Raw genomic sequence first — 16,975 nt, forward strand, 5'->3', positions numbered from 1 at the left:
AAATTCAACTTCAATTCACATGCATATGGTAGGGAGATTTTAGTTCCCACGTATCTGGCTTCTCTTGGTTGTTGTTTCTTTATTTTTTCTCTCTTATTTTTTAATTTATTTAGAGCAACAAGTTTGGGTTTTGTGAATTTTTCTTCCTTCAATTTTTCCCTTGTCCTTTTTTTAAAATAAAAATTAATATAAGGTTCTCTGATCTATTAAATTAGATTTTTTTAATCGTAGCATAAGATTTCATTTTATTGTAAAAAAAATTCATTCATCTTAGTCATCAAAGAATATAGAGCATTGGTTATGTTGGTTGTTGATTGATTGCAAATAAAACAGATGGAGGAAAGGGTAATTGTACACCGTGGTCTAGTTTTTGTATCATGGGACGTGCAATTGCGTAGTCTCTTTAAAGCCTAAACTAGAATAAAATTCATTTTTAATGACTTTTGTAAACCAAGATATGCAATTGCATACCATTTATGCAATAGTTGACCATATATATGCAATTATTACCATTTGTACAAACAAATTTCACTCTCTTGCTTACTTGAAGTACACAAACTAGTGTAGATTTAATAAGCAAGTGAAACTTTTTCAGGTTTTTGGAACTCAAATGGTTTTTCAGGTTCTTATACTCGAGATCGATATTTTAATCATTACCCTTAACATGGATAGTGATGAATCCAAATTCTGCCCTTCACAAAGGTAAAGCCAAGTATTAAAATATCGGGCGTGCAGATAATATCGGGCCTCCAGTTTACAGATATTTCGAGGAATATATCGTTATCGTTTTAAGTATCGGAAAAAAAAATCAACAAAAATGACAAATATAGGCATTGAAATACGTAATTTTGGTGTAAAATTTTCATACCCATACGCTTTTTCCTTAAAAAATAATAATAATAATTTCTTCAACTCAAAACAAAACACCCATTCATGTATTCTTCTTTCTCGTGAACTCTTATTTTTTCTTACCGAACATACCAACATTTAAATTTATCAAATGAACGCAACGTCCTCAACGAACGCAACCCCTGCGTCCGAGTGAAAAAATAATGCGTTTGTTTGATAAAGTATTTTACTTGGTCCAATTTATCGGGAAACGGGTAACTTTACTCAATGAACGTAACCCTTGCGTTCGCGTGAACAAATAGCTTGTTTGTTTGAAAAAGTTAGTTAGTTGGGCCCATTTTTCCGGGGAACGGACAACTTTACTCAACGAACGGGAACCATTGCATTCGCATGAATAAAAAGCCCGTTTGTTTGAAAAAGTAAGTTAGTTGAGCCCATTTTTCCGAGGAGCGAGCAACTTTACTCAATGTAACCTCTGCTTTCGCGTGAACAAATGGCCTATTTGTTTGAAAAAGTAAATTAGTTGGGCCTATTTTTTTAGGGAACGAGAAACTTTACTCAACGAATGCAACCCATTGCGTTTGCGTGAACAAATAGCCTGTTTGTTTGAAAAAGTAAGCTAGTTAGGACTATTTTTCTGGGGAACATGCAACTTTACTCAACGAACATAACCCCTGCATTCGCGTGAACAAATAGCCTGTTTGTTTGAAAAAGTAAATTAGTCGGGCCCATTTTTTAGGGAACGGGCAACTTTACTCAATGAATGCAACCCATTGCGTTTGCGTGAACAAATAGCCCATTTGTTTGAAAAAGTAAGTTAGTTTAGACTATTTTTCCGGGGAACGTGCAACTTTACTCAACAAACGTAATCTCTGCGTTCGCGTGAACAAATAAGCTGTTTGTTTGAAAAAGTAAATTAGTTATGCCCATTTTTTAGGGAACGGGCAAATTTACTCAACGAATGCAACCCATTGCGTTTGCATGAATACATAGCCCGTTTGTTTGAAAAAGTAAGTTAGTTAAGACTATTTTTCCGGGGAACGTGCAACTTTACTCAACGAATGCAACCCCTGCGTTTGCGTGAACAAATAACCCATTTGTTAGAAAAAGTAAGATAGTGAGGTATCTTTTTTCAGGAAATAGGGGACTTTACTCAACGAACATAACCCATACGTTTGCGTGAACAAATAGCTCGTTTGTTTGGAAAATAAGTTAATTGAATCATTTTTCAGGGGAACGGGCAACTTTACTCAACGAACGCAATTTCTGCGTTTGCGTGAAACAATAGTTCGTTTGTTTAAAAAAGTATGCTAGCTAAGCAAATTTTTCTCGAGAATGGGAAACTTTACTCAACAAATGCAACCCATGCGTTTGTGTGAACAAATAGCTCGTTTGTTTGAAAAGTAAGTTAGTTTGGCCCATTTTCCTGAGAACGGGCAACTTTACTCAACGAACACAACCTCTGCGTTTGCGTGAACAAATAGTTCGTTTGTTTGAAAATGTAAGTTAGTTGGGCCCATTTTTTGGGAAAACGGGCAACTTTACTCAATGAACGCAACCTGTACATTTGCGTGAACAAATAGCCCGTTTGTTTGAAAAAGTAAGTCAGTTTGGTCTATTTTTCCAAGGAACAGGTAACTTTACTCAACGAACACAGCCTCTACATTTGCGTGAACAAATAGCCCGTTTGTTTGAAAAAGTAAGTTAGTTGGACCCATTTTTTTTTGAAAGAATAGGCAACTTTTCTAAATGAATGCAACCCCTGATGTTTGCGTGAACAAATAGCCCGTTTGTTTGAAAAAGTAAGTTAATTGGGCCCATTTTTCCGAAGAACGGGCAACTTTACTCAACCAACCTAGCTTTGTCATTTTTACTAGAAGGCTCATCGGCTCACTCTTATAATGTATGCAAAGATCGCCAAATTTCCTCTTTTTGGCTAGAGATTTTCCTTTGGTTTCTCAAAGAGATTTTCCTTTCACAGAGAATAACGCAAAACTTGGCACCACCCCTCAGAAGACACAATCAAATAATAAAACATATTTGTATTTCACCTAAGCAACTCATGATTTTGGCAAAAAGACAAATTATCCAGTACAAATTTCCTTTATTTGTTTTTTCAGATGTATCCATACTCCTTTTCCGTAACCAATGCAGTGATGTGAACCTTCCTTGCAATTTGTGCATCTACAATAGGAAAAATGGAAAAAACTCATTCAAAACTTATTTATCTCAACATTTGAAAATTACAACAAATCCTTCCCTCAAATAACCCTTCTTTTTTGTTGCAAAAAACACTTCCTTGAGTGTTTTTCTTAATCAAAAACATATTTTTCTTAATTAATGGACATTTGAAATTGTAACTATTTGTAAAAGTATCGCTACTTTTAAAAATTATATATAACAATTACATACTACTTGAAACAGTTAAAAATGTTAAAACCCAAGCTTGGGGACATTGTATAACCTGAATCCAATACAATTTTAAACATAAACCATACTTTGAACCCTAAAGCCCAAACCCAATTTAATGTTAACCATAAAGCCCAAGCCTAAATTAAAGCCTTAACCCTTTAATTTTAACCCTACAGCCTAACCCCAATTCATACGATCCGTAAAGCCCAACCCATTTCAATTTTAACTTTTAACCATAAACCACAAACCCTAAACCCTAAACAATTGAATTTGAATCATATAGGCCAAAACCAATTCATACAATTTGTAAAGCCCAAACCCTTCAATTTTAACCGTAAATCGTAAACCATAAACCCTAAACCCTTGAATTTCAACCACAAAGCCCAAACCCAATATCATTTTAACCCTAAAGCCCAACCCAATTCAATTTTAACCATAAAGCCGAACCCAATATGATATTAACCCAAAAGCCCAAACCCAATTGAATTTTAACCCTAAAGCCCAAACCCAATACAATTTTAACAATAAAGCCTAACCCAATATCATTTTAACCTAAAGCCCAAACCCAATTCAATTTTAACCATAAAGCCCAAACCCAATTCCATTTAAACATGACATAGGTAGAAAAGGAAAGACCAAAATTGTGATACCAGAAGAGCATGAAGAAGATGAGGAAGAGGAAGAAGAACAGGAAGAAGAACAGGAAGTGGAATATGAAGAAGAACAGGAAGTGGAATATGAAGAAGAACAGGAAGAGGAATATGAAAAAGAATAGGAAGATGAAGAGGAGAATGAAGACGAAGCTTGGATCGAACACGGGGATGAGGATGAGGATGAGGATGCCGATGAGGACGGGGCTACAGCTAAGGGTAATTCGGATGCTGAACAACACTCCAAAGACAAAAAAGGCAAAGGTGAGAAAAGTCTTCGTTCACGTACCCCAAAGAGAAAGAAAACCAAGTAAATTATGGATACGATTACATTTTTTTGGATCATTGATCCGTTTTGTAATATAATATGTTCAGTTTATTGCCTCTTACCATTTCTCATGCTCTATATTTCAGTTCATTTTGCGGCCTTCAATTGATAGTACACAAAAATAGGTCTAATTATGCCAGTAAAAAAAATTTTTGATCAAGTTTTCCTTTTTAGGGGTTTGCGCACATTCACTCTCACATTGCATCAACGTCGTGCAATTGCATGTTTACAATGCAAACGCCGACTGGCTGTGTGCAAACTAAAGCAAGCTTAAAAACGTGAACCTAATTAATGTATAGCGCAAAGACAAAGAAAAGCAAGTTCCAAATTTTATTAGGACCATATGTGTATTATTCAATATTATGGTTAATCACATTTTGGTTTACGAAATTGGGGATATTTTGGAATGTGATTCACACTACATGATACGAAATCAAATTTAGTAATCCTAATAATTTGTTAAATATGTTATTAACCAGCTAACATGTTTAAAAACCTATTTAACATGACTCAAAATAGACACGACACGTTTATTAAATAGGTCGGGTTTGAGTTGAGCATTTTATCCACGACACGATCCATTGCCAGCCCTAACTCAAAGCGTTTCTGATGCTCTATATTTCGGTTAATTTTACCCTTCGATTTATAGAAAAAAATAGGTCTAATTATGCATGTACAATAAAATATGATCCAATTTTCATTATTATAGGTTTGCGCACAGTCACTCTTGGTTTGCATCACCGTCATACAATTGCATGTGTGCAATGCAAATGCCGACCGGCTGTGGGCAAACTAAACATAGCTTAAAAACGCAAACCTAATTAATGTATAGTGCAAAGACAAAAAAAGGCTAAATCGGAATTTCGAATGACACGGTTACATCGGAGATAGGGCGATTCAAGTGGAGTAACTAGTTGATGATTGTGATCTGGTTCAAAATTCGTAACGACGTAAACATCATGTTTCTTCTCATAACCCACCCAAAAATGGCCAAAACAATTCTTTCTTGTAATTGGCTTCGGTGGTCGAATTTTATCTAATCGATCATTAAACTTCTCATTTCTCAAACCTTCTTTAGAACAACAACACCGTCTCCTACATACTTTCCCTTCCGAATTTCGAACCAATTTGTTTTTTCTCATGCTAAATCCAATGCCCTTTGCATAACTCATATAATATTCTTCCGCTATTTCTATCATTTTAAACTCTTTCCCCATAACATCTTCTTTCCTCGGTGCAATCATGTCAACACCATTATCATCACTACTTTGACTAACCATATGTTCGACCGACATATGCCCACTTTCTGTTGCCGGTGCCCTGTGACTTGACCTTTCACAACCACCCAGATACCCCTGAATCAATACAACCACCATTTGATGTCTCTACACCTCTGTCCATCTTACCAGACCCCTCCATGCCTGAGAAACATAATTTCAAACTGAAATTACATTATACTCTATGTGCTAACATACTTTCTCTTAAAAAAACACAAATGAATAATATCATGCAATTGCACATACTCAGGTCAATAATTGCACCACGTATAACTGTTTTGCAACAAAAAAACATGCAATTGCATTAACTCATTACCCAAAATACATTCAAGTCTTGAACCAGAAAAAAGGGTTCTTTGAAATCTTACTTGATGTTTCCATACTTTCAAAGCCTCATTCTTACACTTTCTTTTGCCACCAACTCAAATGTCGTCGTTAACAGCCAAGGATCTTCAAAATCTTTACAACCACTTGTTATTACAAATCCATTCCCCTGCGAAATTGAAATTCTATAGCAGACAATGCATATGAGTTTTGGGCAAGCAGAGAGAAGAGTTGAGAACCTCAATTCAGTGAGCATTACCTTTTTGCAGATGCGTTTTGCCCAAGCATAGACAACAGTTGGACGTGCTTAGGGTGGATTTGGCAAAGTGAGAGAGAAGAGTTCCTAGCGAAGTAGAGCCAAGAGTTCGTCGGCAAGCAGAGAGAAGAGTTCCTGGAAGTGCTAAGGATTGGATTTGGGCAATCAAAGAGAAGAGTTGCTGTAGGCGCTAAGGATTGGATGGGCTCTCACAATTTTTGATTTGGGCAACAACAGAGGAGAGCGCACGTCTTCTTCATCCTCCAAACCTGCCTTTCTCTTTCCTCACATGCCACTCACGTGTTGAATAAAAATGGCTTAACAGGTTACTAAGTCATTGAATCTCAGCCATCTTTTTTAACATGGAAACTCAACCATTGCATAGCCGGCTGTACTGTACAAATTGAGGCATCGCAGAATTTTCCCTACTTTCAAACATGGTGCCACTGACTCTGAGACCTTGGAATTATCAGAAGGAGGTGAAATAGATTTTGTTGGTGTTCCATTGACTCCAGGGCTATTAGAGCTTTGCTTTTGGCTTGACTTAGATGTCCATTCCTTATTAGGCAAGAAAGCTTTCTGATGGCCCATGGGTTGTTGATGCCTTCCATTTTAGATGCATCCACGACAATTAAACTTTTCTTCAATTAATATTCCACTAGAACTCCTTTCCATGTGCATTCATCATTTGCCTCTTTGGGTTCGTCATCTACAAATGCCGCACCCTTTTATTGGAATTATCTTTCATAAAGAAGGTCTCACTTGCGAGTGGAGAAGCACAAACAACAGATTCCTATTCTTCAATATTTGCTGGTGACGACAAGCATCCCACACCATTTTGACACGACGTCAACTACACTGTGATGGTAATTAACTCAAACTCTCTCTTTCTGGAGCTGGTCACTGAGGTCAGTCGTGGATATAAATTGACACTTGCACAGATGCATTCCAGGTGTTTGATAAAATGACAGAGTGAATTCTTGAGATTTCGTTGAGTTGCTAATTCCACCCATTTTGATCCTTTAAGCTTCCAAAGTTATCGTTTTAGCTCCAAACCCTTGCTAGGAATGGTTGCCTACAAAATCTTCACTAAACACATTAAACTAACCAATTTCACAAGAAAACAATGCAAATAGAGATAGATTATATATGCAAAATATGAATCTATCATCAAGCAAAGGAAACAAATGCATGAGCATGAAAACTATTTCCCATCGCTCCTTTGACCAAAATTTCCATGGCTCCCAATATAATCTTCTTTCTCTCTAACTTCACTATTGATTATCTTCAGTACAAGCAACCCATTAGAATTAGGATTCTCAGTGTAACGACCCGGTCCTAAATAAATTGGTAAATATTAATTTATTCAGATAAAAGACCATTTTGCCCCCATAATATTTTATTAGTTTTAAAGTTGACTTTTTTATCAGTAAGGAATTTGGGAATTAAGACAATACTGTTGCGTAGATCACGGCGAGATGAGTCCATAGACATGTCGTGGGCTCGAATCGGAGTTGTAACGAGAGAGATACGATCAAAATACCCTCAGTGGCATAATCGTAATTTTGGCAAAAAGAGTTTGATAAAAATCTGATTTCTCTCTCTCTCTCTCTCTCTCTCTCTCTCTCTCTCGCTCCTCTGCGCAGTCCCCATCTCTCTCCTCTCTCGCAACGGCAGAATAAATGCCACGCTTTGGCTGGCCGTGCTCTCGTCGGACCACCAAAGCCGACGAGGCCGGTACCAAAATGATCGGACCGCCATCCTCTTCCAACCTCAGCCAAGCCCCGTCGTCAGCCGCCATGATTTCACCGAAAAATTGAAGAGAAACGGCTGGTTTTCACTCGAATTTCTCCGACTTCGTTCTCCGTCATCCGGCCACCAACCCGGCAAATAAGGTATGGTTTCTCACCTATTTTCCGAGCTCTAGCTGATGGTTGGGTATGATTTCATTAATTTTGAGTGTTGATGGTTTGATTTTCAAATTGAAAATCGGCTAGCTTTTGGATCGCTATTCCAGCCACTTCCGGCTATTTTTCGGGTATGTCCAAGAATAAAAGTGACTCCAAATGGGGTTTTACACCTAGGATAGGAAGCTTAGCTGGCGGTTTAGAGTTTTTTGGGCCACCGTAAATTTCTCAAGGCACCCTAAAATGGTCTGTCTTTAGGTCCTAAAGTGATCTCCTGGTCCTCACGAGCACGTAGGTGTGCTCGGATTTCAATTTGGATACCGTTTGAGTATCAAACGGATTTCTCCTATTGTGCGTTATCCGGGTTTGACATGTTTAGACCGTTAGAACGACTCCATTTCTATATATGTTGATCTAGGCATTTCTAGGATCGTATAGAATAGTAAAATGGAGTCCTGGATACTCTGAAAATGCCAACCCTAGGGCTAGGTTTACAATAACCGTTCGATCGTGAGATCGTGAGTGATCCGACCGTTCGATCTGGACCAAACTTGCAGGATGTGTGTCATAAACCTTGTAGGACCCATGGGAACTTTCGGATTGGAATTTGGAGGTCGTGGGCCGTTTGACCAAGTTTGGGTAGCTTGACCCTTGGTTGACCGTGGGTCTTTCGGGGTAGTCTTACCTTCATAGGAGGATTAAAATGACCATAGGGACAGGTGCTGAGTGTTAGTTGAGTTATGTTGATATGGTGGGATTATGGTATTAGTTATTGTCTTAAACTAGGGGAAAATGGAAATGAATATTATTATTATTTATTGGGGGAAAGCTATATATATATATATATATATACATTAAAGATATAAAGATGTTTAATTACACTGTGTGAGTACCATGCTATGAGATGAGAGGTCGCACGCGGCATAGGATTTTTCGGCTTGTTGACAAACCCTATACGTGGCGTTGGATGTTCCAGCGTATTGGGAGATTATGTGATATGAGATGAGAGGTCGCCGCGGCATAGGATTTTCCGGCGTGTTGACAGACCCCATACGTGGCATTGGATGTTCCGGAGTATGGGGAGATTATGTGATATGAGATGAGAGGTCACACGTGGCGCTGGATTTCTCGGCTTGTTGACAGACCCCATACGTGGCGCTGGATGTTCGGGCGTATAGGGAGATTATGTGATGTGAGATGAGAGGTCACACATGGCATTGGATTTTCCGGCATGTTGACAGACCCCATACGTGGCGTTGGATGTTTCGGCATATGGGGAGATTATGTGATATGAGATGAGAGGTCGCATGCGCCGTAGGATTTTCAGGCGTGTTGACAGACCTCATACGTGGCGCTGGATGTTCCGGCGTATGGGGAGATTATGTGATATGAGATGAGAGGTCACACGTAGCGCTGGATTTTCCGGCGTGTTGACAGACCCCATATGTGGCGTTGGATGTTTCGACGTATATGAAGATTATATGATATGAGATGAGAGGTCACACGTGGCGCTGGATTTTCCGGCGTGTTGACAGACCTCATAGGTGGCGTTGGATGTTCCGGCGTATGGGGAGATTATGTGATATGAGATGAGAGGTCACATGTGGCGTTGGATTTTCCGGCGTGTTGACAGCCTCATACGTGGCGTTGGATGTTCTAGCGTATGGGGAGACTATGTGATATGAGATGAGAGATCACACGTGGCGTTCGATTTTCTGACGTGTTGATGCACCCTACATACGTGGCGCTGGATGTTCGGGCATATGAGGATATTATGTGATTATTAGGGAGATAAATTAAAGATTATGTTCAGTGAGTTGTGACTTAAAGTAAAGGGTTTTAGGGAAATAATTACGTGTGGCTTGATCCCTTAGTAAGGGTACGTAGACAGCTTAGGGTAGTGCCTAGGTGCAGCCGCAGCTAAACTTTACTTATATTGTTTTATTGAGGGTGGTGCTGACCTATTGTTGATCCCTGAAACTCGGACGAAAATGAGGCTTGTCTGTTGGACTAAGTGAATCTGGTTATTGTGTGATTGTGGTTCAGTTAGGTTTGAAATCCGTTTTGGATTGTTATATGATTTGGGCTGAGGCCTTAAACTACTCGTGATTGTATTAGGAGGTTAAAACCTCATATGTTGGATATTTGGGGAGTTAGATGATGGGAAGTGCATTCGGCATTCATAAGTGTGTTTGAATTTATATTTGCCCTGTTTAAGGTATTTTTGGCTTAAGAACCTTGTTGGTAGTTTGGTTACGAATTGTTTGAAGGCCGGAGGCTGATTAGGTCAATTGCATGAGACTATTTTGTGCATGCTGCCTGTTGGGATATTAAATTGTGTTTTTGTGCAGGTTGAAATTTTGGGCAAAGTTCAATTCATAGGGGAGACTCTGCCGAAGTGGGCCCGACATCGGGGTGATGTCGGAATTTCCACAGATTCATCTCGGGTTCCGAGGAATTCAAGCGGGTCCTATCACTCAATCAGAAGCAAGTATATTCTTTTTAGGTTTCCTTGTTTTTTTCCAGATTCCCTTATCAAATAGGAGTTAGAAAGGAAAAGAACTAGTTGAGGCGCCTATAAATACACAATGTAAGACAAGAAGGAAAAACAGAGACACAAGCGCACACACATTCAAGTTTCCTAAGGAATTGTTGTGGCTTTGGAGTCTTTGTTGTTGAACTAGGCTGGCAATGTAAAATAGGGAAGAAAGAGATTTGCCTGAATGATTTTCATTGAATCAAAGAATGTAACTTTATACAAGAGATTTCCTATAATTATGCTAAGCTATTCTAGGAATCTAAATTACAATAGAAAAAGAAATATTTTACAACACATAATACATATTTGTTTCCTAATCCATTCTGTGAACATTAGAATATCATTGACCTTCTTAACACTCCCTTTCAAGTTGAAGAGTGAATGTTGAGAACTCCCAACTTGCGAATCATGGTAAAGAAAGCTTCATTTCCCAATGATTTAGTGAACAAATCCGCAAGCTGATTTGCCGAAGTAACAAACTTGGTTACAACCGAATCATCCTGTATTTTGTCCTGAATAAAGTGGCAACCCATTTCTATATGCATGGTTCTCTCATGGAAAACATGATTGTCTGCTATATGTAAGGCTGCTTTGTTATCACAATGTAGCAACGCCCATTTCAAATGCAATGTTCGTAAATCCTTCAACAATGAATGTAACCAGGATAACTCACAACATGTACCTATCATGGCTCTATATTCGGTTTCTCTTGAAGAAAGTGACTGTTTTTTGCCTCTTTGTTCGCCAAGAAATAAGTGAAGATCCTAAAAAACACAATAACCCATAGTGGATCTACAAGTCATTGGACAGCCAGCCTAATCCGAATCACAAAATGCTCGCAAAGACAAATCATTTTGAGAAGAGAAAAACAAACCCAATCCTAAAGCACCTTTCAAATAAAGCAGCATACGTAAGGCAGCTTCCATATGTGGTTTGCGTGGTGCATGCATGAATCGGCTTAATACATGTACTAAATACATGATATCCGGCTGAGTAATAGTTAAATGAATTAGGTGTCCCACAAGTCGCCTATATTGAGATGGATCTCTAAGCAATTCGTCTACATCTGATAGCTTTATGTTTTGCTCTATGGGAAAGTTCACAAGTTTAGCACCCAAAATTCCAACATCCTTTTGAATTTCCAAAGTGTATTTCCGCTATGAGATAAAAATTCCTCTCTTTGAAGAGAGACTTCAATGCACAGAAAATATTTCAAATCACCCAAATCTTTAATTCGGAAACGACTACACAGATATTGCTTAAGAGTAGATATAGCCTTGAGATCATTACCCGTAATAAGAATATTGTCAACATATATCAACATGGCGGTAAAGGACTTTCCATTCTAACATGTGAACAACAAGTAGTTTGCTTTGGACTGAACATATCCGGTAGCTTGAATAGCTGTAGAGAACTTGGCAAACCATTGATGAGAAGCTTGATTTAAACCATACAATGACTTGTAGGCGACAAACCAAGTTCTCCCTCTGTGGTTGAAGACCAGGAGGTAGAGACATATAAATTTCTTCATGGATATCACCATGAAGGAAAGCGTTGTTTACATCTAGCTGGTGAAGGGACCAATCTTGAGCAGCTGCCAGAGCCAATAATCCAGCGAAGTGATTTCTGATTTGTCTAATTTTTTGTAAGGATGACCTATGAATGTAGACTTTAAAAATAGATGGTTTGGATCATTGAAAAAAAAATTCGCATGGGACCCTAAAAGGTGTCCTTTTATTTGAGGGATCTTTCAATAAAAGAGGATTGTATATTATATTATATAGTTATTGATTATATTACATTATAATCATACATAGCTACATTATATTAGGTATTAACTAAAAATTAACTATACCATTCTAGGCCAGTCCTCGATCAGAAATTTTTAAAGTTCAAGGATCATGTACTTGCCCTTGACTTTTCCTAGAAATCTCCCCCACCCGGCTTGATTTTTAAAACACTATGAACTAGGGTTGGGAACGGTTTGGTTGGGTACGAGACAGTAGGTGGTGGGGTTATGATTTTGGGATATCGGATCATATTGGTATGAAACGATACCATTTTTGGTTCCAAACAGAGAGAACAATCGGGATGAGCAAGCTTCGTCGATTTGGGGAGAGAGAGAGAGAGAGAGAGAGAGAGAGGGAGAGAGAGAGAAGAGAGGTAAAGTCGAAAGTTTAAGGCTTCAACATTGATTGAATCGAGAGTGAGACAGAGATCGAAGGATTGAGTGAGATAGAGATCGAGAGAGTGAGACAGAGATAAAGATCCAGATGAGAAGAAGGGTTTGGTTTGGCCGGTTCGATCAATCGAAGGCAACTGAGAGAGAGAGAGAGAGAGAGAGAGAGAGAGAGAGAGAGAGAGAGAGAGTCTGTCTGGGTGTGAGAGATCGAGTCGAGCATGCGAGAGTGAAAATTTTGCGTAATGTTTGTGTTTTTGTTATTATTCGGTACGATACAATGGCATACGGTGTGCAATATACGGTACCGCTCGTGTGTCATAAATGAGTGATATGGTACGGTATTGATACCGTATTAAGCCCAATGGCCAAATAAAACAGTATGAAACAGTACAGTTTGACACGAAAATTGGTACGGTTTCAGTATATACGTACAGATTCCCAGCCCTATGAACTGAACTGGGCTGACTGGTCTAATTTATTTATTTATTTTGTTTTGCAGATGGCAGCATTTTATTGGTACCTTCCACGGGTCCTATACTAGAACCGTGAGCACCAAATTTCTCCCGAGTAATAAGTAATTTCGAGTTCGACCTAAACCCTCTTCTTCCTGGACCAAAGGAGAAACCCTCTTCTTCTTCTGCTCCGCCACCGACGTCTTCATCTGCTTCGCTCGGCTACTGTGGAGGTAATCTCATGGATCCGCAGCCAGAGCCAGTCTACTACATCTGTGGAGGTACTGATTTTGCGTTTGTTGTTGGAGAAAGTTGGCGGGCTAGGAAATAGAGAAGGATTTCTGATACTAAATCAGTGTTTGTGTTTACTGTAGATTGTGGGATGGAGATTCCCTTGAAGCCAAACGATGTGATTCAGTGCCGCGAATGCGGTTACCGGATCTTATACAAGAAGCGCACTCGTCGCAGTAAGTCGCTTATCCTCATTCTAAAGATGTTATATTACCTTACCACCATGTATCCTTTATTGGGATTCTTAAATCAACTTTTTATTTTCTTTTTTTTCCTCAATTTTTCTTTTTCACTTTTTTTTTTTTTTTGTTTTTGAAAAGGTGCATATTCAATTCATCACTTGCTTGCTATTGAAAAGTACATAAATTTGGTGATTGGAATGGTATTGTGAGTTGAATTTTTAAAAGCCCGCTTAAAAACACTGTGTGTTCGTCTGGTTGCCACCCTTTTAGTTTAAGATGTGGATATGCTTTACATTTCGTGCGTTCATGTTTGGTAATTAGCAGCTGTTATCTGTGCAGCACTAAGAAAAAGTTATTACTTTCAACAGAGCCTATCACTTGTAAGTAAAGTTATAGGCTCTGTGGAAAGTAGTTATGTTGATGCCAAATGGTGATACTGGTGAGAGTAAAATGAACTTTTAGTTAGTTTTTGGGGTTCTGGCTTTGACGATATTGTTTTTTAGTGCACATAACAGATTGTGATTAGTCTACACCACGATGCACAATGTTGGTAGTGAACTTAATTAGTGGCATTACTAGAGCAAAGTCAATTAAAGCGTTGCACCCAATTATGCACTTTTAATTGAGTTTGGTCTTGAATTGCTACTAATTAAGGTCAGTGATTAGTTTAGCAGTATTGGTGCATCTTGGTGTAGGCTAATCACAATCTGTTGTGCAAATAAAACAATAGGCGCATATGTCTTTGGTTCCCTGCTCATTGTTCTTCTTCCTAGAGGGTTAAACTGATTGATTAAAGGCAATTGTTTGGTGTGCCATTTTGTTCATGTAAAGCATTAAATTATGCTAGCCGTATAGTATGGCATCACCGTGTTATACTACGGAAGTTATATTAATATGGTCATCTTTGGAAATACACAAAAAGGACATACACACACGAACACACAAGTTGTATTGCTATCATATTTTTTTCTTTCTATTGCATTGTACTGTCCTTCATGTAGCACTGTGGAATCCCTTTTGGCTAGCATTTTGATGGTGCTGTGAGTCCAATTTCCAGTACAAGTGTTGGTCTTGTGTTTCTTTGCTGATTATGTCAATCACTCTATCATATTCTATATAACATTATTCAATGCTTGTTTTTGCAGTTGTTCAGTATGAGGCACGCTGAAGAAGGACAGAGGAGAAGCAAGCTTCTTAGAGAGTTTCAAGGGGATTGTGTAATTTTATGTACTTGCAGTTTTCTGAAAGATACTTGGATTCCAAATGAACTGAAAATTTCCAAATGAACTGAAATTGCTTATTTTGGTTGATGGCCAATATGTTGTAATATTTTGTGAACAGAAGTTGGCCTTCACTTTCTATTGCGGTTTCTAGTTTCTGGTTGTTGGCCAATATATTGTGAACTGAATTTGCATTTTGTGTTATAACTGTTACATGCCTTGATTTGTTATGCAACCTGTTGTTATGAGTTCGTTGTAGTACACATGCTTATTAAGATGCAAGTGTAACAGGCCCTGAAATTGCTTATCATGTTATGAAATGACACCAATGTAGTACACGTGTTTATTATTGATTGGTTTTAGGCTTTTGTACTTCTTCAAAGCAGCCACCTACCTCCTTCAATTTCTTTCACTCTGCCAGATCGACTTCCTCTATCCGGTTTGTCCATCATCAAGTTATGAGTGTCAATTTCATCATCCCTTATAAATCCAGCACAATGTAGTGTTCCCTAGGCAAAATCTAAACTCAATAGCCCACTTGTACATTCCAAAACAACATAATTAAATTGATACAATACAATCACAAGATCCGTCTTACTTGCATGTATTCCAAAAACGTATACCACATTTTCCAAAAACGTCTACCACGAATCCTATGTGTTCATTTGGTGGACGCCTAAAATGTTCATTGGTAATAAAAATTTAGGGACATTTTGAAAAAGGTCAAAAGCAAGAGAAGTATTTTAAAAGAAGCCAAAATTTGTATTTGGACACTAATGCTCTTATTTATTTTTGGATTTTCTAAGGAATTCCTTTTTTGCTTTTCCTATAGTGCCAAGACAATCTTTGCTTTAGGCTCGCCGTATGGAGCCAAAAAGTTGGATTTTCTTGCTTTGATGGTCTTCGGATTAATGTTGCATCTTTTTGCTAAGATGATCTATTCACGTGAGATGATGATGCTTTTGGCTTCACATGGAGTTTATGCTTCCAACATGTTATCTATATTGTGTAGCTCTTCTTCTCATAAGCTATTCCAGTATGAGTTGTCATTGTCTTCTACTTCAATTTGTTCTGCTATCTGGTTATAGATTTCATAAAAAAAAACTTTTGCTCATGTCGTGCTTATCTTGATTTCAAATGTGTCATCTGCTCTCTTGGATGTAGTTTCTGAATAAATTTTGACAAAGTTGGATTGGTTAAGGAGGTTCAAACGATCATCATTGAACAATTGTTGCTCAGCTATTATTGCTCCTCTGTATTTTTGAATGTCCTACTTGGTAGAGATCTCTGTTTTTATTGTTTCTGCTGGACTAAGCAGTATGAGAAATAATAATACTATGTTGTGCTCTATCTGGATAAATACTATCCTTAAACCATTCTGGGGTATGCTAGTAAAATCTAATTTTACGCTCTTTCATAAAGGAATATAAAAACTTATAACTTCTTTTAATTTTGAGGAAAATGAATCTAAATATTCCTCTTATATGATCAATTACAAAATCATTTGGACTGGACGACGAGACTCTTGGAGGTCTGGCTTATCTTCATGAACATGCAAACCCTTCCATTGTACACTGAACATTCAAGTTAAAGGGTCAGTATAGAAAACTTCCTACCATCGTAAAGAAAAATTAATTCAATTTTTTTTTTTTAATAATTAAGGGTAATAATAGTGTTAAATGATTCAACCTCAATATATATATATATATATATATATATATATATATACAATCCCCTTCTATTGAGGGATCCCTCAAATAATTTTATTTGAACGCCCTTTAACCCTACAATTAATGATCCAAACCATCTATTTTTAAGGTCTTCATTCATAGATCATTCTTACAAAAAATTAGACAAATCAGAAACCGTTTCGATATTCAATTGTATCTTACAAAATCAATGAACACGATGCTTCAAGAAAGTACTAAAATTTCTATAACTTAAATGAGTGGTCAAATGATATCGGATTCAAGTAATTTTTTGTAGAAATGATCTTTGAATGAGTATGTATAAAATCAATTAGTGAAATACAATATATATATATTTGAGGATCCTCAATAGCTCTCTGTATATATATATATTCAACAAAACCATGACTTTTTCAGT

The 16,975-nt window shown here is 37.7% G+C and overlaps 1 protein-coding gene across 1 annotated transcript; it reads left to right on the top strand.

The window, feature by feature from the left end:
• Positions 1 to 13,249: 13,249 nt before the first annotated feature.
• On the top strand, positions 13,250 to 15,076 carry LOC103326683 (DNA-directed RNA polymerases II, IV and V subunit 12). The gene is made up of 3 exons (XM_008228918.2): positions 13,250 to 13,457; positions 13,551 to 13,643; positions 14,795 to 15,076. Exons 1-3 carry the CDS (start codon positions 13,418 to 13,420, stop codon positions 14,815 to 14,817), a joined length of 156 nt encoding a protein of 51 aa, XP_008227140.1. The 5' UTR covers positions 13,250 to 13,417; the 3' UTR covers positions 14,818 to 15,076.
• The last annotated feature ends 1,899 nt before the right edge of the window (positions 15,077 to 16,975 follow it).

Source organism: Prunus mume, linkage group LG3 (genome assembly GCF_029339155.1).
Source record: "Prunus mume cultivar Tortuosa linkage group LG3, ASM2933915v1, whole genome shotgun sequence".
NCBI classification, from domain to species: domain Eukaryota; kingdom Viridiplantae; phylum Streptophyta; class Magnoliopsida; order Rosales; family Rosaceae; genus Prunus; species Prunus mume.